Source organism: Limulus polyphemus, unplaced genomic scaffold (assembly GCF_000517525.1).
Source record: "Limulus polyphemus unplaced genomic scaffold, Limulus_polyphemus-2.1.2 Scaffold2222, whole genome shotgun sequence".
Taxonomy (NCBI): Eukaryota; Metazoa; Arthropoda; class Merostomata; order Xiphosura; family Limulidae; genus Limulus; species Limulus polyphemus.
In genome coordinates, this window is record NW_013667832.1 from 112,277 (window position 1) to 137,236 (window position 24,960).

The 24,960-nt window shown below is 35.0% G+C and overlaps 1 protein-coding gene across 1 annotated transcript in view; it reads left to right on the top strand.

The window, feature by feature from the left end:
- LOC106466324 (protein sidekick-2-like) overlaps positions 1-24,960 on the top strand; it is a gene marked incomplete at its 3' end in the record, with an annotated part of 147,939 nt that overhangs the window by 66,759 nt on the left and 56,220 nt on the right. The window contains exons 3-4 of the mRNA XM_022394304.1: positions 18,892-19,015; positions 23,351-23,427. Coding sequence (XP_022250012.1) covers positions 18,892-19,015; positions 23,351-23,427 — 201 coding nt within the window. The remainder of the gene's footprint in view (positions 1-18,891; positions 19,016-23,350; positions 23,428-24,960) is intronic.

The window sequence follows — 24,960 nt, forward strand, 5'->3', positions numbered from 1 at the left end:
TTTCCGAAATATGTTTCTGATTAGAATTTTGTCATTCTGTTTAGACTTTTTATCATATAAAAAGGGTGCTTTGAAATAATATAAGTATATTAATAAGTCTCAATAATTTAGCCTCCTGGTGCTCAATGGTAAGCTTGAGGGCTTGATAACACTAGAATTCTGGACTAGATCTCTTTGGTAAACAAGGCATGTAGCTCTTTGTGCTTAAAAGAAACAGAGGCTCAATTTGTTTTAGGCTTTTTGAGTTGAAATTACAGGTAAGGATAGGCACGTATTAGACCTATTATTCTAATAGTTACCGTAATTTCAATGCTTATATAGTACATGCAGAACTGAAACTTCTGAATATCCAGATAGGATGTCATTATAATTAATTTGTTGGGAAAATATAATGTTTTATGTAATTAATGCTTTCATAACATCTTCAAAAATAAAAAAAAAAGCAAACGTGAATTCGAGTGCTTTCTTTTAAATCAGTTTTTATTTGTGTGTTTGGAATGATAAACTGCAATGTGTTTATTTTTTACAGTTTAATTCTACAAACAAAATTATTCTTAGATGTTTACATATATCGCGTTTTTTTTTTCATATTTTGGTTAATTTAAATTAAAATATAAAAAGTTCAAATCCTCTAAAGTATAAACAGTAATAATGCCAAGACTAAACATGGCTTGTGTATCACGTGGTTCCTGTAGTAGTTAAGGAGATTGGGGTGACAGAGTCTGTTTAGATGAAACTTTATCTTGATCCTTTATCATTGTTCGTGAAGACTTGACGAATGGGGTCTGAAACTTATACTACTGGCTCTTGACCTTAATAGAGGCTTGCTTGTTGTTTATGTTATTTAAAGACATACACTGTGAAACTATTGTTCGCGTTTAAACTAATTTAGTACAGTGAATATGGATATTAACGTCAGTTTGGCTACCATGATTCAGAACTATTGAAAATACTTTTATCACACAATTTTCAATTCACTTTCGCATTTATGTTTCAGCATTTCAGTGTTTGAGGAAAACAGAAAAGCAAGGACTTTCTATAATCTTTGGAAGAAGCCTTGTAAAAGTGTATTATGAGAGAAAAATGGATTTGTTGAGAGCCAGACTAGGCGTGTTATTATTTTAACTTTGTAAGAGACACAATACATGCATGCTGTACATTATTAGATCATAGTAAAATATAAAGAGGTTTCAAATGTATTTAAGTAAGAAAAATAATATTTTTATAGGTTGTGTTGTTATTTCTTGCGTTATCAGTACCATTGTTTTTCTAATTGAATTTTACTAAATCCATTATTTCATAACGTAATTTCGAGTGGGGAAAACAATTTACCACAGTCTGGCTTTGGGACTTTATTAAAAAGTGGTTTGTTGTTGTTTTGACTTTTATTCAGTTTAAGAAGGACACAAACTAGTAGGTCCACAACAAATATCTTATTTCTTGTAATTTCTCATCTCTTGAAATAGATCTACTGCATACTAGGTATGGACTTAGTTGATTCAATACAAATAAAGTACAATGAAATGTTTTATTTATTACATTTAATAATGTTTTTTTTTCTCTTTTTTCTGTCATTGGGTGAAGTTTTTAGCAAGTTTTACGGAAATCTTTAATCTATTGCATCGTCTGTACTGTGTCGCGCCATCTTTTAGCAAATCCTTAAGCCGTGTTTGTGATTTCTCGCTATAAACCATAAATGCCTTATTTCTCACCTAGCATGAGAAGAAAGTCTCGAAAACAAATAAAGAAGGAGGGATTGGAGTGTAATACATTTTTCTTTTAACGTTTTTAAGCTACATACCAGGACTCTGTAATATTATTATCAAATATTTTATTTATTTTATTAACAAACTATTTCAAAATATCGTAAAAACAGTCTTCTTAGGGCCTGTTAGGCATAGACTGTCTTACCAAATCTTATTCTAAGGCTAGGATCTTCATGGAAGTGCATATTGAGTTAGGCTTTTCGGTTGTAGTACACTTCTTAATATGAAATATTCATATTCAAAACAATTATTTAATATCCCAGTTAATCATACTTTTTAAGATGAAGAAATAGAATTAGTAATAATAATTTTTAAATGTAACATGTCACGTGGAGTATATATACATATATATAAACTGTTATATACTTGACTTTTAGAATATGCTATGCATGGGCAAAATTTTTCTTAAATACTCAGTTCTTACAGGTACATTAAACCCACTCAAGGCATCATCATGGCTGGACTAGTCTTCCCTCTTTGTGCACGTGATTCATTTGCAAGTCTTAGTTAAGATAGACTGCTTCAGGTCCGGGTTAATGGAGCTCAGTTTTTTATTGCCCCACCCCTAGCTACCTCGTCTAGACTGGCTTGGCGAGTTAATCTACCTGACTTTGACAGCCTAACCCACTGTTCATCAGACTTGTCTGGATAAATTACCTGCTGAGATTTTTAGACCTTAGGCGTTCAGACAGTATGTGTCCTCTGTATGTATAAAGAAATACACTTCAAGTTAGGAAATTATATAAAAAACTACTGAAGTGAGCGCTCTATGTTATAACTTAATTTATTTCCTACAAAAAAAGATGCATTTATGCCATAAGACTTAACTAACCCGTGGTTCAGTTGTTTAATTCCTTCTATATGCATATATTTGTGTGATACGTTGAAAGAACAAAATAACGTTGGCAATACATTGCTGGTAAAAACACCTTAAATAACTTAAAAGTATTACTTTTAGTGCTATTTGCAGTCAAAGAATTGTTCAGTTTGAATATGAAAAACAAATGCTGAAAATTTGAATGGAATGAATGTTAAAATGAGCCCAGATGGCTTTCGCAACCGTATCATTAATGTTGGAAGGATACTGAATAAGGGAAGGATAATCGGACTTTGTAACATTATAGTTATGACAAAGCAAAATCAGTTATAAAATAGTGCCGATTACTCCACTCGGTTCTTTGTTACCCAAATCATGTATAAGGTGATCAGTCATGTGCTATATGATGGTCTCACACGATCATATCTCAATTGTTACATAATTGAAAATGCTCTAAACTGTTCAGGAACCATGGCTAAACCTCAATAATAAACATCTGAACTTTAACATCAGAAGAGCTAACAGACGAATGGAAACCAACCAGTCACAGCAGACTGTAGTAAATTGGTTACAAGTGTTTCAAAGTGTAATTAGTAGAGTTAAGAACCATACCCAAACATATACTACTGTTGCTTGGACACCTATCCTTTTTGGCAACCATAGAATACCTGATTTGTGGCTGAATCCAGTGTTCAAAGATGCAAATGGACGCTGTCAATGTACAGACAATTATGAAAAGATTTCACAACGTTAACCTGTATGCCGGTCTTACAATGAAATATATTCCACTCTTAGCAAGGCTCAAAACAGCTTAGCTGAAGTTGTGACAGGATTACATTCAGTGGACCAAAGACATGGGAAAAATACTTCTTACTGGTTAATCATGCTCCACCCTGCAGGTATAAAATAGGAATATATTATTTTCCAGAAAATGGGTATACATTCATTTAGAATCTGGAACCAGCTCCAAATTTATTACGTTATGTTTGGATAGTACTGAGAGTTAAGTGCACTACTTTATAAGAACATTGTTCTAGGTCCTGCGCTGCCCTTGGAACTACTTCCCACATTGATGCTTGGTGCTTCATATCATTATCATATGTTCATGATTATGGACTACTGCCCAACATCACAGGTATAACACTTTAACAAGTCGATGCAATGAATAGCGAGGTCAATCATGTACTTTTTATATTGGCTATCGTTTGAAAACATGGCTATCGCTCCGGGCTGATTGGCTTAGGGTGTGATTTTATATCTTATTGTGCGAGTTTTTCCTCTGCCATGAAAAAAAAAATAAAGTTTTCTGCGAAACATTATGTCCTTTCACTGTACATTGTTTAACAGTCTAGCTGTATGAATGTTCTACCTTGTAAATGCATGTGACATTACTTCCAGTTGTAAGGGGCGTAGCAGAACTCGCTGTCAAACGGCCGAGGAATTCGCTGTAAGCTAAATATGTCGCCCATGGTACCACGACTGGTATCTGTGGCGACGCGCCATTGTATTAGCATATGTAAATCGCTTTTACTCCTCTGTACTTTAAAGAATAAAGCTTTATTATTTTAACGAAGTAAATACATAGTACTTATATTTTAAGCCAACTGTACAACGACAGTTGAAACTACAAGGTGTTATTACAACATCTAGACAAAGGAAAATATTAATCATCTTACTTGTTTACGACAAGGTACTCCAGTAGATCAGCAGTGAGTTTAAGGAGTTACAACGCTAAAATCCGGGGTTTAATTCACCGTGTTGGACAGAGTGCAGATGGCATACTGTGTAGCCTAGTGCTGAAACAAGCAAACAAATGAACGTACACAATTTTTAAGATAATTTGTTGTTATCTTTGAAAAAGGAAGAAATTAGTACGATTATTTTACTTGTTTACAAATTTAAGATATAATTTGCTATTTTTACAATAAAAAAGGATACAGTACTTCAGTCCCTTACTTGTGACAGTCCAAATGATTTACTTTGTTACCGTTGAGAAAAAAAATGAAATAAGCTTATTTTACACCAGTTTAAAGAATAAGGTGTTCAAGGATAAGGCGTATTATTATTATTACGTCAGTGCAAACTTGGATGAAAGTTACAAGAACATTTGCTCAGGAATTTTCAGCACTGGTTGTTGGGTGACTGGTCGAAGAAGCGGCTGTTTATTGATTTTTCACCAATGCATGTGAAGCTCGCAGGAAGAATGCAGAGTTAGTTAACTTTGACTGACGCCAATTCTGACAATGCGTTAGTCTTCGGTTTTTCCTAATTGATATAATCTACTCTATAAAATCTTGTTCGGTGCTGAACTAGCCAATTTCAACAACGTTTTATCACTTTTAATGCTCATCCGAAGTTATTGAACACTTGATAATTAATAATAAAAAAAAATAAAATCCTAAATCATAAGATTTCCTAATTCGATGCCAACACAGTGACGTAGATTTTTATAAAATGGTGAAACTGCATAGTGGAGCTCTAGCGGAGAAATGTAATCTTCTTGAAATTTGTTTTATTTAGAATGCGCATATAAATATAGTTTGTAAGCTCATTAGTACCACACTGTCTCAGCAATAAGTCTGAGGTTTATATCGCTAAAAATCTGGTTTCGATACACGCGGTGGGCACAGCATAGATAGTCCATTGTGTAGCAATCATTGCGCTTAACAACAAACAAAGATTCGTTTGTTGACTTGATCGCATATTTAAATGCATAATAAATACTACTTCTTAAAATGAAGTAAATTGTCTCGCTATTTTAAACGCAAGTTTGTGCGAGTTTATTATAATGTTCAGTCACATAATGATATGAATGCACAAAGCACAGAATAAAATAATTCAGTAGAAGTGAAGAAAATGAAAACATTTAAATATTTTTATTAAAAATACAGCAGGAAAATTAAGTATATTACTTCATTAATACACATTGCTATATATATATATATATATAAAGTAATTAATTAATTATTAATTGTTGTGCTGGGTTTGTTCCCTGGGGGAGACAGCAGTACTGTAAGTTTACGGACTTACAACGCTAAAATCCGGGATTTGATTCCCTACGATGGACGTAGCAATGTGGCTTTGCTCTAAAAGAATCAAAAACATAACTGTTGTCTGTGTAATGGTTATCTGGTTATCATTAAATTTTACAATAACATGCCAGGGGGTTAAAAGGATTATGTTTAGCTGCATTAGTGTCAATTTATGCCTGTAGTCTGCTTCAGCGTGTTTTCCAACATTGCTTCATGTTTGTGCACGATTTTTAGGGAGAGGCAATTTATTGTTTGAAACTGATGGAATTATTTTCAAGTTTCGAACTTATAACTTGCTTGCCACGCAATAAAATAGTTTAGAAGTTAATTAATTTTTGTTATTATTCGGATAGCGGTTTATAAGTTTCAGTCTAATAGCTTATTTATGGCACATGAATTGGAGCTGAGACTTTTGAAAAAACAACAACAAATAACTTGAAAAAAAAGTAGTGTATATGAAATTGAAATACGCTTCTTTAGTAAAATATTGTTAATAGATAGATAGATATAAATATTTAAATAAAATCACCATATTCTTTGCTGATATGTTTTTGTTAATATTTTGTATCGGTAACACAGTTACTATCATCAGTAATAGTGAAGATGGTACTTTATCGCTTAACGAAATAAAATAAATAATAATCAGATGATTGATAGGTCTGTGAAGAAAAAGAAAAGCTTTTAATATCGCTCTTTAAGGCGACAGTTTCAGGTTTGGCAAAGTGGAAACAGACATTGCTAGATCCGTCATGACAATTGAACATTTTTTTATTTTAAAATATTTTGCAAAGTGAAAACCAAAAACTTGTAAATAACAGTAAAATGTTTGTTTTTACAGTGTTTAATTTGATAACAAATTGTGTAATTTTAATGTTGTTCACATGATGACAGGTACATTAGTGTTCATTATGGTGATACGGGTAGATAAGGTATAATGTTCACCCTCCACTTGCGTAGTATTACAAAATATGACATGTAGTTTTATGTGATTGTTCGTTCTCACGTAGACATCATATCTATACGATTTTTATTGTGTTCACTTCGGTCAAAAGCACTGATACGAATACACACATGATTGACATAGTGTGCACACTTGGGTAACACGAAATATATATGTGATTGTTGTTATATATATATATTGGATATATAAGTTTATATTGTTCTTTACAATTTCATGCTGCAGCACTGTACAGTTAAGTTGGCGAGTAATTTGTGACCTTTAAAACTTTTTAATGCTCCCTTTTAATTTTCTGGGAAATTCCGCTTCAAACACCCAGCACAGAGAAACAACTGTTGATACATCTGTAGGTTTGATTTATTTGCTTTGAATTTCCCGCAGAACTACATGAGGCCTATCAGCACTAACTGTCCTTTTTATTTCGTAGTGGTAGACTAGAGGGAACACTACCCACTGCCAACTCTTGTGCCACTCTTTTACCAACGAATAATGAGATCAGCTGTCACATCATAACGCCACCACGGTTGAAAGTCCAAACATGTTCGGTGACGGGGATTCGAACCCGAGACCCTCAGATTGCGAGTCGAGCGCCCTAACCATCAGACCATGCCAGGCCACATCAGTGGGAAATATTCACGTGATCACTATTACATGTAGCAATAAAGTAGGAACTGGGTTCTAGAACAGTACTTCTCAACCTTTTCCAATATCATTCATCCCTATAAGTTTTTCACAATAGCTCACTCACCCTCAGTTAGAAAAAAGACAAAAAGTAATGAATTAAAAAGCATAATTCTTTATTATGACTTAAATATACATCAAACTACAACTAGAATTAATACAACATAGAATAAAACCCCTGAGTGCACCATTCACCCAGTTGAAAAGCAATGTTCTAGAATGACCAAAAATTATAGAAACACAAGCGATACACATACAGGAATCACAACCAACGAGTTAAAGGTAAGTGGGCGGTTATTGGTTCTAAAATTACCACAGAAAATACAAAGATAAGCGAATAAGTTGTATAATGCACTAGTATTTTGTATGTGAGTTTTTTGATTCACATAGAGCATTGTACGTTATTTTCATGTTGCTATAGAGATGGGCCCGGCATGGCCAGGTGGCTAGGGGGCTCGACTCGCAGCCTGCGGGTCGCAGTTTCGAATCCCCGTCACACCAAACATATTCGCCCTTTCAGCCGGGGGAGCGTTATAATGTGACGGTCAATCCCACTATTCGTTGGTAAAAGAGTAGCCCAAGAGTTGGCGGTGGGTGGTGATGACTAGCTGCCTTCCCTCTAGTCTTTCACTGCTAAATTAGGGATGGCTAGCGCAGATAGCCCTCGTGTAGCTTTGCGCGAAATTCAAAACAAACAAAGCTATAGAGATTATCAGTATATGATCTTGGAATATTGTTCCAAATGTCTTGCATTACTCCCCATAATTCTGCTAAGCTATTTGGTTGACTTTTGACCTACTCAGTTTTTATATAAGCCCATACGGCTTAAAGAATGCTCATACCTGGAGTTTGTGCAGATCAGGCCTTGGCTGTGAGTGTCCCATCGGCCTCTTTCCGTTAAGATATTGTTTCACCGTATACTTGATAACACTGTCTTGATTAAAAATGAAATCCCTCCAATTGAGTCATGTTCTTGAGGGAATGGCATAATGGATCAGAATTTACCTATGCTTGTCAACAGTGAGGGTGCCATCAATTTCTGTAGATCACCAACACCTATGTCTGGATGCAGCCCAACATTTATACTGATTGCTCACCATGCTTCTGTAGAAATTGTACATTGGTTATGATATCGTTTTCTTTTCTGACGTCGAACAAATTGTTGTTTATTGTTGCCGAACAAATCGAATTTGGATTCACGAGTAAAGAACACACGTTTCTAGCTTTTCTCTTTTTTACAGGTTGTTTGGTCAAATGTTCATTTCATCCTTTAGGTTTGGTTATCTCTTCACAGCGGTAGTTTTTGAACAGATACATGTATTTTGAGACCATTTCTTACCAATGTGTATCTTACTGTTCTCGAGATAATATTCACACCTGTATTTACAATAAGGTTTCATGAATAGAGAATAGATATTAGTTAGTTGGTTGTTTTTTTCTGTGTAGAATGTCCTATATCCACGACCCAAACTTAAGTTATAAAATGTATAGCTAGATTCTTGTACATATACATCAATGTCTCTCATACCTGATATTTTATAGCCACATACTTTTATCTTATTACATTAAATATAAGGTATCCGAGTTTGTTCTGTGCTGATAGGCTCAGTAACAAACTTTTACGACTCGCAGCTAGTTTACCTGTAATGAATAGTTTGGTAGAAGTTTGTTTCTATTAAATATATACCTTTAAGTGGAATCTTGTTAACTTTAGATTTGTGGTTATGAATTAGTTTTAGTGTGAAAATGACCAAATTCTTATTATTGGTGTCTATATGTGGTATATCATGGCAGAAGCGTTGCTTTTATTTCCTGAAAAGGTAAATAATAAACATACAAAACACTTGAATTATCTGAATTTCGTATTTCGCCACTTTTTGAACAAATTTTTCTAAACTATTTATACGCCAAGTTTCTTTGAGTCCATAAATCTCTTGGTAACAGGATCTCTAATAACACAAGTCATAAAAATGTAAACAGAAATACTTTCATTTAAAAACCTTCAGCAGAAAATATGCAAAGACGTTTCACTTCTTAACCGAAGCTTCCTCAGTTGGTGAAAGAGAATATAATGTACATTGGTTTTTAAATTGTTTAAATCATAAACACAAAATGGAGGTAGAATGCGTGTCTGTTTGTAATTAGAGACCGTCAAAAATCTCAGATGTGAAACGTAACTGTGCCGGTAGATCATGGCTGGGCCATAAATTGGAACAAAAATACGGTCTCGTTTCAACTTACAATTTGCTAATTGCGGATTCGAATTCCCGTCACTAAACATGCGCGCCCTTTCAGCCGGGACGTTAAAATATGATGGTCAATCCCATTATTCGTTGGTAAAAGAGAAGCCCAAGTGTTGTCGGTGGTGGTGTTGACTAACTGTCTTCCCTCTATTCTATGAATGCTAATTTAAGGACGGCTACTGCAGACAGCCCTCGGGTAGCTTCGCGCGAAATTCAAAACAAACCAAAAAAAAAAAAAACTACTTGGATTTAGATGTCACCTTCGCTAGACAAACATTTAAGTTCAAAAGTTTTAATAAAACGGCACTTTCAACTATGAAGTTGTAAACTTTCCATTTCCAAATAAGTTGTTACGATACTTATTCTCTACGGCTTATTAGCTACAATAGAATTTTTTAACAGTACAAGTCTTTGTGGATAAAACATAAACTCGCTCGCATTTTTCACAAGCGAGGTTTCTCCCATCTCATTTTGAACATCAAATTCAGTCAGTTTTGTGAGAAATTCAAGAATATTCTTGCTAATAATAATGATTTTAAATGTTTTACAGAATATTACGACATTTTCAAAACTTTCACGTCTTCACTTCAATTTATTAGAAATTGTTTAAGGAAATATTTAACCGCATTAGTGTATTGGCCACCATTAATTTTCCCTCCAGTTAGTTTAGATCTCACTATATATATAGTTAATATTAGCTATATAACAGTTCGATATATGGTATAGCATTATGTGATTAGTTAAGTTACATTAGTTTTTTTAATTACTTTAATTGTCATATTTACCATTCATATACATTTTTTTCAAAATATTATTATTATTATTATTATTACTGAATTTTCTCGAATCTTCTAGCATTTTCTTTTCAGCTGTTACTGAAGGGTTAACTTTGTCTTTTACTTGCATTACTGCGGCTTGGTATAGCCTTGTGATCAGAACGTCCGACTCGCAATTTGCAGGTCGTGGGATCGAAACCCGGCGCCGAACACACTCGTCCTTTTCAATTATGATGATGTTATAATGAGATTATCAACTCTTCTATTCATTGATAAAGGGCACCCTCAGTGGCACAGCAGCATGTCTGTGGACGTACAATGCTATAAACCGGGTTTCAATAACCCATTGTGTAGCTTTGTGCTTAATTACAAACAAACATCCATAAAGGAGTAGCCCAAGAGTTGGTGGTGGTGGTGCTGCTGGTCGGTTGCCTTCTCTTTGGTCGACAGTTTAAAATTATGGACGACGGCAGATAGCCTTAGTAGTTTTGTCAGACACAAAACACAAACAAAACTTCTTATTGCCCAATCCATATCTTTTGTTAAGGGAAAGAGGTCAGTTAAAGTCGGGTCCACCTAATGGGTAAGCGGTGAGGTTACGGACTTACTGCGCTAAAATATGGGGTTTGATTACCTTTAGTGGACTGAGCGTAGATAGCCCATTGTGTAGCTTTGCGCTAAAACAAACAAGTTGAAGTCGGATTAGATGTGTTAGACACGCCTCCTAGCGTCTTTAATGTATTATTTTTATTATAAATTTAACCTGGTTGTATTTCAGTTGGGGAACCAATACTTAGCTATTGATTCTAGGTTCGAAGTAGTTATTGAATTTATTGTTATTTCTTATCTGCCTGAACATTAATATTATTGGAACTGTCCTGCTATTTCACTCTAAACAAACAATAATATGTGTCGTACAAATTTATCTAAAATGTCAGGCTCTTGCCGGAGCCAATCAGTGGTTTATGATTGGTCACAAGACATTTTTAGGAGGTGTTGTGGAAAGTTGTGCTTATACGCTGTTGTAATGTTACATCAGTGTTTGTTTTCGAAACTTTAAATAGCGGCGACCTCCTAACTCAGTAAAATTTCCGTAGCGCCCCCACTTCACATTGAAATAATTTTCGCAAGTGATAACAGCAAAATCAACGTTTTCTTTTTTTTTAAATATTTTTTTATATGAAAAAAAATGATTGTAAGGAGTAAGTAAATGCGAAAGACAAAAAAAAAAAAAAAAACCTTTTGAGAGCAAAGTTGTTTGTTTGTTTGTTATGAATTTCGCGCAATGCCACACGAGGGCTATCTGCACTAGCCGTCCCTAATTTAGCAGTGTAAGACTAGAGGGAAGGCAGCTAGTCATCACCACCCACCGCCAACTCTTGGGCTACTCTTTTACCAACGAATAGTGGGATTGACCGTCACATTATAATGCCCCCACGGCTGAAAGGGCAAGCATGTTTGGTGTAACGGGGATTCGAACCCGCAGATTGCGAGTCGAACGCCCTAACCACCTGGCCATACCAGGCCTTGAGGGCAAAGTGATAGTTTTGTTAGGTTATCGACGCCTCTACTCTTCTGCTCCCCCCAGTTTGGAAAACACCGTGTTACATTATTCAACGCACATCAAGTATATATGACAGCATTTGAAGCTAACATCTAGAGTTTGTGTGTTTCGTATGTAAAATATACTATATTATTTCATTAACAACATAGGTTAACATTTTTAATATATCTAGTTTTACTTGATTTGATTTTATACTTTTAGTATAGCAATTGTTTTGCATCATTAGCTAGGTATAGGGATTTAGGACTAATCTAAATCTCCTAAAATGGCCGAACCTCGTGAGATATTACTGGGATTACGGCCAAACATATCTAACAGCAAGGGTGTCTAACTGAAGAAACAATATATTTCAATCTTTGTAAGTAGAAACGTAAGAAAAGTATATTTAATCGGCTGTACTTATTACCAGGTTGAGTTTTATTTTTGATCTAAATAAGTAGCTTGCTCTTATAGAAAGTTGATATTAATATGTATATATTAGTAAGCTTTATAAACGTTATAAAAAGGCTATGTATTTTTTAATTTTAACAAGTGCAGTGAAATCAAGCTTTGATTTATGAATAGAAATGAGTAAACGAATAAAATAAATAAACTTTTAAAACAGATATATGAGAAGATGAAAACAAGAAAAAGGCAAATTATATTTTCAAATACAATTCAACAATACTCACTCGTACGTTTTACCTGATGATGACGAGTAAACTTATCGAAATATCGTAATTTTCTTTTTACTGTTTTCATCTTCCCAGAAAGCCGTTTTAAAAGTTTGTTTATTCAGGTTTTGGTTTATAATATTTAAGATAATGCTCAAATTAATTTTAAACTTCAACTGTAAAGTTGAGTAGACAAAAGCTGCTTGATGATAATAATTACGGCATCCCAAGTTAATGCTTTTCACGTCACATGTGATCACGAAGTTAATACGGTTGTTTGGTTGTTTTTTAGAGCAAATCCACATCGGGCTATCTGTTGTATCTACCGCGCAGAATTGAACCCCGAATTTTAGTGTTGTAAGTCCGTAGCCTTTTGTTGCCCCACCGGGCGACGATTAAGGCGCTTGACTCACAATCTGGGCGTAGTGGGATCGAAACCAACTGCTTCGAGAATATGTCTTTGTTTTAGTTCATTTCATGGGTCTTCAACAGGGAAATGCAGATGTACTGTCTTGCTGTAGAATGAGACCTTGACCATTATTGGAATGTCTTGGAATGTGAGAGTTGAATCCGTGGTCGTTTCCACCACAGAGAAAGCTAAACTTAAAGCATATGACCCAGCCAAAGGACGGATGCTGAAGTTAATGCTTTAGGAACTCGGGGATAAGCAACTGAAGGATCCTGATATGGCATGGGCATTCCTTAATGTCCAGCAAGGTCAAGCCTGACCAGCACTAGTAGAGGAGTATGGTACAGACATGTAACCTGTAGCACCCACATGAGCAGTTAAAAATGAAAGAAAGTGTGCTGTACCACTGTTACCAGCCCACAATGTATTGTGCTCTTACAGTGCTGCAGCTAGTGACTCTCGGGGCTTTGTAGCAAAAAATACTCCAGTCTATGCACAGCACAAGGGCTGAAGGGCAAAAATCAAAGATATGTTTCACACTTATGCTAACATCTTGTAGTTTTTCTAGCCTCAAGTGAGTCGAGGTGTTTAACACTGGTGTGAATGCTGTACAATGCTTGTCATCCAGAGGGAAACCGATTCAGACAGGTTAAACTTAAACATGTAATTGTTGGATCTCGGATAACCCTTGATATTGCAGGTTCACTCCCAGAAGCCATTGCTATATTGATTGATATGCTAACAAATACCATGGTAGATGTGTTAGCCAAAAACTGGATAGCATGAAATCCACATGGATCAGGGAACCAATTTCATAAGTTGTGTAGAATGTTGGGTGTAGTGAAGACTCGTACTTCACTTTACCACGTCGAGTATGATGTTTTGACAGAACAATACAAATTACCGAGCAGGTTCTTGCAAAGTTTGTTAGTCCAGACAGATCTGACTGAGATGAACATTTGTAACATATAATGATGGTATTTCGAGCAATGGAATAGGGATCAGCTGGCTGTTCATTTATCTGTTCATGTAGACCTGATGTATGGTCCCCAAGAGTATATGGACTAGCTATACTCGACAATGGCTGATGCACATGAATTTATCTGCCTGACAACTCAGGGAGTTATTATGACAACAGAAGAAGTACATGATTGGACAGTGAAAGAATGGATGTTCCAACATGGCAAGTGAACATAGTTGTGACCAGTACCAGATATATGGAAGAAATTTGGATCCTGCTGTATTGGTCTGTACCTGTTACTCTGACAAGTTGATCCTCTAACGTATGAATTACAACAGATGCAAAGCATGCAAAAGTGCATGGAACACGTTAATAAGCTGCATCCATATTTCACAGACAAGCTCTTGGTGCACCAGCTTGACCAAGCATCTGTAGAAGACTGATGAGTTGGAGGAGGCCAACGATACCGTCTTGAGTCATATTGACCTCTCCAATGAGGAAGAGGAAGCTGCAGATATCTATATGGCAGTCTTTGAATTAAATGAGTCACTGGAATTAGATTCATCTAGCAGCTCTGACATGTGGATGGAATGTCGATCTTGCGATTGATATGAATGGAACTTGTTATCTGAGCTAGCATAGCCAGGCTGTTAGAAGACTACTGACCAAAAGAGTACAATAGCCCATTGCTGTCTGAGCTCAGAGAAGTAACGTGAAATACCATGTATGCACTAGACTGTAGTGTTACTACTTAATTATGAAAATTGGACAATCATTAAGTCAGGAGCTTGCTGATTGGAAAGAAGTACTGTTCCTTGATTTCTGAGCTATTAGTTAGTACGGTCCAGCAGAAAGTATGGACTACATTTTGTATCAGCTACTTGATTATTGCCTGTTAGGACATTTATCAATCTATGTAATCATGGACTGACAGAGTGGTGATCCTTGCTTTCCTACCTATCAAGTAATACTGTGTTGTGATTTATGTACTACATTGTAGAATTATCACTTGGTTATTAATAGGTGAGATGATCATGTTATTGCAAAATCAGTGATCAAAAGAGCATAGTGACCATTTGCTTTCCGAGGCATAGAGTGAATTTTCTGATACGAAACATCATTTATTGTTTGGAGAAAATCACTCGGACAATCTGGCTGAATGATGAGAACTCTGCAGAGCATATCACCCATTTCACTGATGTTTCACTGATCTTTATTGGAAAAACAAACCCGGGGCTACAATTAACGAGGGAGTCCAGATTTTTCTGATTATATTTTGTAGTCGGTAGTAACATCACATATTTTTATTTGGAAAAATGGACTTTTAGCTCAAACTCTTGATTCATCTAAATTTTACCAGTGATTATTTATTTCATTAAGTCCGAAATAAAAATAAGTTAAGCTTGATGGCACCCAGATACCACAATTTTCGGCGAGTAATTTGGATGTTACTTAAGCTGTTCATGCGGTAGCTGTAGGCAAGCTGTATTAAGTACTAGAGTACTTGATGAAGTATAGTGATGGTATATCTATGGGAATGTATGTAAGCAACAAACATACGTGTGCGTCAGCACGTGCATGTTGAGAATATTACATGGAGTCCTTCGTAAATGTTATAAATAAATTAAAATCAGTGAACCAACCACATACAGAGAATGGTAATAAATAATGAGAAAACAAGCTAAAAGAGAGCTTGGACAAAGGATTTTGTGATCTCATTGCTAAGGATTAATTAATATGAGGTTAACTGTTATAAATATAGCTTGATGATTAGGTTACTTGACTCGCAATCTTTGGGTTGCGGGTTTGAATCCCTGTCACCAAACATGCATTTCCTTTCAGCCGGGGCATTATAAGATGACAATCAATCACAATATTTGTTGGTAAACGAATAATCCAAGAGTTGACAGCAGATGATGTTGATTAGCTGCATTCCCTCTAGTCTATCACTGCTAAATTTAGGATGGATAGCGCAGGTAGCCTTCGTATAGCTTTGTGCGAAATTCTAAACCAACCAAACTGTTATAAATAGTATTAAAAGTATTAATGGAAAATACGGTACACCTTTAATTTTCTTTAATGCTAAAAGAGTGTTTTAATTTCGACATTGAGACATTTTGCTGGATTTCATTGAAAATGTGGCTAGGAAGGAAAACATAGCCAGCTTGAATAGATCTGGCTTGGGCAAAACAAGTCAATGGCAGACATAGTATAATTGGAATGTTGTTCTTATATGCTCTTCTAATTCTTGAAAATCCCTAAGAGATTAAATAAAGGATGTAGTGTTTAAAAATGTATATATATATAATAGCTGTAATACGAACGTCTTCTGGTAAGTATAATTACAATTATGCTTTGCCAGCTTGTAAAAGGCATTACATAACAATTGTTCTTGTATCTCAATCGGCCTGCATAGATCTGGATTGAGTGAAACACATCTTCAGCTATAGATATGGCGAACATAGTCTGGCTGGAATACTACTGTTATACACTCTTCTAATTGTATATTTATGTGTGTCTGGTGGTTCTAGAAAGATGGTTTAACTTGTTGTTTCTCAAAGAGTAATGCAGAAAATATTTCGACTTGATCAATAAAATACCCACGAGTGAGTGAAATCATCAGTAGTAAATGAAATTCACAAGTAAAGATTTGGATATAATAACATTTATACACATGGTGTGTCCAGTGATTTATTGGATCGTGATAGGAATATATTACGTCACACAAATTGAAATATTTTACAAAAGTGATCAGTTTTACTAAATATTTTTCCAATGCTCTTCCATTATTAAATACAATTTTGAAGCATGAAAATGCTGGCTGTAAGTGTAATAGTGAGAAGCAGCAGGTACCACCCCCACTGTAAAATCTTGTAATTTGTGCCAGAACTGTTATATAATTTGTAAATGGAAGAAAGTATTTAAGGAAAGACTGATAGTGTTAGCAAAGGCTAATGGTCAAATGTGAAGTAAATGGCATCTGACCTGAGTTAGCTTAACTGTGTTGGACCCAAGCAGTCTCGATCTTCATTCCTTTCTTCTGGATTCAGGTGCTTGTCTACGTGACAACCACATCATAGGCTAGGGATAAAGCTGAGCCAGAGAGATATGGCGTGCGTGTTCTAGTTGCATGGCAAAGAGCAGTACATCTACAGGGAAACTAGGGAATCTAGAAGTCCTCAAGTTCTTTAGGAACATCTTTAGTGGGCAATGGTGGACGTGAAAATATGTTAAGTCTGTAGACATGTTGTTTGATTAATACCTAGTTCACAGTTGTAACTGAGCATTATAAACTCTCTTAACCTATATACTCAGCTGGAGCTTTGATTAATTAGAACTTAGTCAATCTCTGTATACGAATCCAGACTTTCAGTATTTAAGGTCAACTTACAGCCACAATCAGTCTAGTTTTCAACATTGAACTCTGATCTGAACAGTGTTTCCATATTCCTGAATACCAGTTCTTGTTCCTTTTGTGCTTTTCCTTCTCTGACTGTGAATATGGATCTCTTGTCCCCTTTTAAAAGCCTGCAGCTACTCCAGAATGCCAAGGATTTTTTTTTTACAGTGAGGTACATGAGATTGTCGGTGAGACAGAGAGTGTAGGATTAATGCTCACCGTTAGTGAGTGCATGGATGAAAATGCATCACTTGCTGATGCATCCAACTTGGGAATGCATGCTAAGTTGGTGAGTGGGATTGGCACTGATGTCTCCAAGAGCTTAACTGCCCACAATGACTGATGAAGGCCCTGATTCTGCTAGGAGGTCCCCAACATTGAATTGTCAGTCAACACCATTGCATCTGGAAGGAACTGAGCCTCCAAGCAGTCCAGTGTCACGAGTTCGTACCATTACTGTCCATAGAGGTGAAGATTAAAGAAAAGAAAGATCTGGTGATTTGTTCCATTGCGAGGTGTGGTAGGGCTAGAACGAGATTATTACAGATATGTTTGCATCTTAAACAGAGCAATTACAACTCAAAGCTGAAAAACAGGTCTCCAGCACTAGACACATTCTCACAAGACATTGGAATTCCAAGAAGACAAATATGGGGCACGCCCCTACAAGACTTCAAAGTTGGCAACAAGGACCAAATTTATGTTAGGATGATTCTGTATGACTTAGTTGCTGTGGCTAGTGGTGAACTACTAATCAAGAGACCATGGGAATCATCCCAGAAGAAGCCGAAGGTGGAACTACATTAAAGGCGATGAATAAACAGTTTTGATATTAAATGGTCTGTTCTAGTTTTAGAAGAGCTCTTAAGGATCTTTCATTACTGACTATATCCACTGTCGTAAACTACATATAATAGTGCAGAATTTCTCAGAATGGCAAAATTTAAACACGGTTGTAGTGCAACCACCACATTATTAGTAGTCTATCATAGCATTGTTTTGTCCGTGGATCGTCGGCTGTGATAGGGAAGTCACGCGCAAGCTCGAAATTTTTTTGCGCCAAATAAATAACGGCGACGAAAGAAAAAAGAAAGCATACTGCTGTATTTGTGTATTAAAATGTAAGTGTTCCTAAAGTACCATACTTAAGTGGTATTAAGCATTGATAAATCTTAAATTGTATATAGCTTTACTTGTTTATTGAAAATCAGAGAAGTTGTAGACTGATAGTTTTGTTTGTAATTTCCTATTTCAAAATATTGCTTTTGATGTCATGACTTTTAATGAACATTGCTTTTTCGAGGATTAGCTTTTATAAAAGTGGTGGTGGTAAGTTTTAAATGTAATTATTATAATTTAAATTTTTAAATGTTATATAATACATTTTCCTTTATGTACATGCTTATAAGCATGGATAGAATGCTTTGTATAAACTCTAATGCTTTCTTCATTAATTGATTATATAATAAAAAAATGTCTGCATTAAGAAAACACCCACGGAGAGGAAACTCGTGGCTGGCGAAAATAATTTTTTTTTAGATGAAGCGAAGGCTCTTTCAGTCCATTAATTTATGTGATTAAAAAAGTGTTGGTATTTTTCATTGAAATACTGGTGTTCTTTCATGTTGCAGACATTCCGGACCGAACAGGAATGCCCCTGATTATGGGCTTTACATCTAGGTCAGTGAACCTGTCTTGGGCACCCAGTGTAGACAATCACTTCAGCCCTATCATCCACTACATCATTCATGTCAGGTACGTGAATATTTTCTTCATCTTTTTTTTTCAGATTCGTCATAGTATAATATCCAATAATTATCAAAAAGCATTCTGTATCAGATATAATTGTGTTTCTACCGTACGTAAGCTTATGGTAATTTTACTTTACAATATTTATCTAACAGGACAGTTAAAGCGGGCATCGAAATCAACACCTCTTCACTATACAGATACAGTGAGGAAGAAAAAACATTATAATGGTATCATTATAGATTACGTCTGATTTTTAGAGTGGAAACATTATTTGACTTAACAAATAATGATTACAGTCTTAAGAAAAGTACGTTACATTGCTGGTGGAACTTCGAGTAACACGCTGAAATAACTACTCACCAGGTGAAGGGAAAAGCGATCAAAATAAGGAATGTTTTTAGTTTTCTAAATTAAATGAATATAGAATAACAAAAACTCGAAGGTATTGAATGTTATATTCATTATTAAACTTTTATTTAAAAAAACAGAGAGCATGTAAAGGCGATTGGTTAACAGTAGCTTTAAAATCTGAACACCTGTACAGTAATTTGAATCCTGATACACAAATATGACAGTTATAAAATTCGAATAGAAAACCAGAGCAACAGTTATGCAAGTTAAAATCAGAACGTACATTCCAAATCTGAGTTATGCAATTCTTTTAAAATCCGAACCTCTAAATTCAAAACAGGACGTTGTTAAAGGCGTATATACATAACCTGAACCACAGTTGGTAAAACAAACATATTAGATCCTGCAGCTTCTATTATTGCCTTACGTATCAGGTGACTTTGTGTCTGAATCTTGAATTACCGTAAAATATATTAAGTCCGTGTTTATTGAGATATTTAAGCTCCTTTATGATACACGATGAAAATGTGGTACAGGAAAGTTGAATAGTTTTTGTCGTAGGTTATAATAAGTAACGATTCTAAGTTCTTCTTTCTAACTATTCCATTATGCAGTGCTCTGACCTGTAGAATAGGATATTGGACATACATCCTCACTAGAATTTGAAGATTTTCCAAACCTTGCGCGCGATGAAATCGATAACCGTCATGTAGAGAGACTAGAGCATCTCCCAGCTTCCAATATTGATCGATATCAAGCGGACCGGGATAACCGATGACTAATCCCAGGGCTCCAGCGCTGTAGGCGACTATATATATTCTATGGCCAACAAGGCACTCAATTCGGTGAAGGTTTTATTTGTCGATGGAGCGCTCAGTATGTGTTCTTCCATCACATCTGACCAAGGCTATGGGTAGTGACTTCAACAAAAACGTAACTTTTCTTTCTCGAACAGACGGGATTGTATAATATGATGAATACGTGTATAACCTTTATGTTTACTATTGGCTAATACTCTTAAAATAAATTCTATATATATATATATATATATATATATATATTATTTCTGCATGCTACTTATTGGATTATATACATTTGTTACAAACACTGAGCTGGTTTCATATTTAAATTATGTTGAATGAGAAATTATTACCAGGAACCTCGGAACAAACTCAGCAGTAACGTTTTACATCTTCACTATATTCATTTTGGACATTCTACTATAAGTAAATTGAAATTTAATCAACACTTTAGATTGTGTTGTATAAAACTTTGAAATGCTATATTACTTTATTACTATATAATATTTTGCATTGGATGTCTTTAATCTTGTAGAATTATTTTTTACGTAAATGTATACATCCGATTCATTAACGCTTTAACTGACGAGAGCCAGTATAAAACTGTGAAATATTGGATTACTGTACTGACATTTTTAATTAGCGCCATGGATTATACAACACGATTCATGGCGCTAATTAAAAATGTCAGTACAGTAATCCAACATTTCACAGTTTTATACAACACGATTCATGGCGCTAATTAAAAATGTCAGTACAGTAATCCAACATTTCACAGTTTTATACAACACGACTTTATGTGCAGTAATCCAGCATTTCAGTTTTATACAACACGATTAATGGCGCTAATTAAAAATGTCAGTACAGTAATCCAACATTTCACAGTTTACTGACATCAAGACACACGGTAGTGTGTCGTGCGGCCAAAACAACCAACCTGCTGCAGGACACACTGTGCGTTATTAACATGAGTGAGAGTTTAGCGATACTCCACCTTCTGTATCTCGGACTGTGGAAATCCAAACTGTCACATATCTTAAGTAAATGTGCTCTACTTCACTACTCTACTTCACATTTCAAGGCAATTCATTAAGAAGTACCTGAGATATAACATTTTCAACTTTCATTTAGTTTCTTCTTCTTTTTCTTTTCTTTTTAGTTCTTCGCACCAAAAGTACGGAAACTTTATTTGGTAGAAAAACATACTTAACTTTTATGGATCTTTTTTTTTCAAATTTGGTACACTGGTAGATATTGTCAACCTACAATTAGGAGCTCATTTTGTGTAAATATAAGTCACATGTACAAAGTTATTCAACAAAAACCGCTCAAAAAGTCACGTGAGCTGTCTGTATAACATTTTTACTACAGCTTCACCTAATAGTAAAAGTGGACCGTTTTTGGTTTTTGTCATTCCGATTAAAGACGGTTGATTATGAGCAGCAAAACTATATGGTCAAAGCACGTGCAGATACATAAGTATTGGTTAGGCCAAGCAAACTAGATTAGCAGTTTGTAGCTCAAGTTTTCAAATGAATCACATGGGTGGACGGTTATTATTGATTATATATTGCCAACTTTTCAGCACAGATTTACTAAATTTTGTGAAATTAGCCTTATTAAAAAAGACTTTAGCGTCACGTGATATTATCTTAAGCAATTAGCATAAATAATGATGCTTGATACGGCCGTACCGATTACAAGAAATTGCTGATTTAAATTTTTCGTGGTGTTACTATAAAGGAAGCTATTTACACTGTCTTAGAGAGTAAAAACTACCACCATATATTTTAAAGGATCTGGTTGGTTGTGTAAAGTAAAAGTCTGTTCCGGATAAGCTAATGTTGGTTACTATCGAGTGTTACTTTCTTACTTGCTGTGGTTTGTTGGTGTGTATTGACAAAAAGTCATGATATCTAACCAAAAACACCTTAGGTGTGAAAAAAATCCAAAAAAACTAGTTAGCTAGGCCGCGTATTTTGTTTTACCCACCATCATGCCCCCGAGTTGAACAAAACAAAAAGAGGCCTGGCTAACTAATAAATGAATATTTGCTGTAAAATTCTTATCAATGCTATAAGTGTAGCTGCCAGTTTGGTCGCAAATTTTGATTTCATTCTTCTAAATCGCACACTCAGTCCTTTTTTGGCCGCACCTTTTTCCACACCTATGGCGTTTTTGATTAGATCTTTAGTTAGCGCTATAGATAGTGTTGTATAAAACTGAAGTGCAGTACTGAAGTCTTTAATTAGCACTATAAATAGTGTTGTATAAAACTGTGAAATGCTGGATTACTGCAGATAAAGCACTGAAGTCTTTAATTAGCGGAAATGCTGGATTACTGCAGATAAAGTACTGAAGTCTTTAATTAGCGCTATAGATAGTGTTGTATAAACTGTTAAATGCTAGATTACTGCAGATAAAGTTTTGAAGTCTTGGTTTCGAGGTTGGTATAATTCAGTGAACTGTTGAAATATTAAAATTGTTTTCAACTAAATTGCAGTGCGTTAAATCACTTGTGTTATTTCACGCTATTAATAGGCCTATACTTAAATAATTAGAATCGTGTATGAAAATCGCATATACTTTTTTGTTTCAGGAAAAATTATAAACTTTGTTTCTCTACATATAAAGCAAACGACCACGAAACAATGACAACGTAGTTTCTGCCTACTAGCTTACATCTTTATGTTAACCAATAGAGGTATGGAATACCTTTAGAACGTGTCTGTATATATCAGTAGTTATTAATCCATTTGTTTTACTGCCTATTGGTTGGATAACTTCAGGTCACTGGAGTGTGGAGACTAGCAGCAATCATGGCTGCACCTCTATGCTAGTAATCAGAGTTAGCTGTGATAGTCAGAGTATCGTTCTCCGCTTATGAAGAAATAAAAAACAAATTTTATATTTTCTTTTTCTCTCACTCAAGGACTCTAGAACTGAAACCTATCAGTCACTGAGCTTTATTTGTGTAATGTTATGTATTTAATCTTTTAGAATTATTTTCTACATAAATAAATATATACGATTCATTAATCCTTTAACAGACCAGAACCATTTTTATATTTCAGTTAGAAGATAGAATGGAAGTTTTATTTGAAACAGAAATATTTAATATAGTTATCGTGAGCTGTGTTTTTAATAACCGGTTCAGCTTAGGCCAGTTTCATTGTATTTGTTTTAGGCGAATTGTCACCATAAAGCCTCTTTCTCTGCGGACAGGAAGGACAAATTCCAGCTCTGACTTTCTGGAAAGGCTGGGTTTTAATTAAGAACGCCTATAGTTGGCGACGTTCTGGCCGTGAGAGGAGAGATGTCACAGTGTGAATAGATAATCTCTTAGAATAGCAAGCGAAATGTTAGATTGTATTGGATTTCTTTTAGGGATTCTTTTATACCCCACGCATTACGAAATAAATTAAAGTTAGTGCCTGACTTGATTTGGATAGAATTACAAAGGATCTTAAGGACAGACAGGAATGCCAACTATTGTAATAAGTTTTTATTGAGAGTAAAACCTTTATTGTTTCAGTAAATAGTCTATTAGCGTAATAAATGAATGGGACTATTGAAAGAATTATATTTTTTGTATTACTTTTCCTTGGTTTTTATTTAAATATGATGTTATATTTTTCCACAAAAGTTCTACAGATTACAAGAGGTGTCTGATTGAAGATGTGTTTAACAACGGAGAGATTCGATTTGCGTTGCAAACAAAAAATTCCAGAGGAAGCAAGCTTGGCCAGTTGGTCAAAGTCAGGCATCTGTCGTTCTTTTCTTTCTGATGCAAGAAAATATTATTAGTAAATATGTCTGATTTTCCTGTCGTCAGTGATAGCTTACTTAAAATACACGTGTTTATATCAATGCATATTGTATTCAAAACCAGTTATGAAACCTACGTTTGAAGCCAGTAAAGGAAGTGCAACCCCTGGGGTTCCAGTTTAAATCTATCACTGGAAGCTTGGCCATTTTATTCTACATTCGACTCTCAAATGAACACACGGTAATTTCGTACAGCAATGAATTGACTTGTGTCAGAAAATTAGGTGTGATCAGTGACAAGTTCACGGACTTACAACGCAAAAATTCCATGTTCGATTCCTCGTGGTAAATAGTGTGTAACTTTGTGCTGATACTAGCTAACTAAAATATGCAGGTCTTTTTCGCAACTAGTTGTTAAAAACATGCTCGTCTTCTATGTCCATTGGACAGTTATGAGAGTTATTGTTAAATCCTTGTCGTATAGCGAGGGGGAAAAATGAGATAATTCCTGGTTTTTCGACTGAAATCTAGATTCCTGGATTTAAGTCAAAAAGCATGTTTAAGCACTGTTAACTTAACATTTAAATTATTTGATTAGGGATTGAGCATGATCGTGAGAATCTACACAAATTCTTAAAGCACGATTAGAACAGTTAGCATTACGTAGTAATATCTGAAAATTAAAACAGTATAATAAACTTGCAAAATCCAGGAGTATGAAATGTATTTTCTTTTCTTCTTGTTCCCAGAGAGCCAATCTCCCGTGTTTAGGTTTCTGGTATATAAGTAACATCTTAGAACAATATCCAGGTCAATAACCTTGCCAACGAATTACCGTAAGTCTGGAAATAGGCTTCAAACAACTAATCCGTTGATGATGATGATCAAATGTCAAAAATACGTTTACCACTATATACGTGCTATAATATGAATAACAATGATTAAATGTCAAATATTGCACGAATCTCTTATGACTCATGAATATAATGTAAAATAATCAGACTGTTTATTGTGTCTTTCGATACAGAT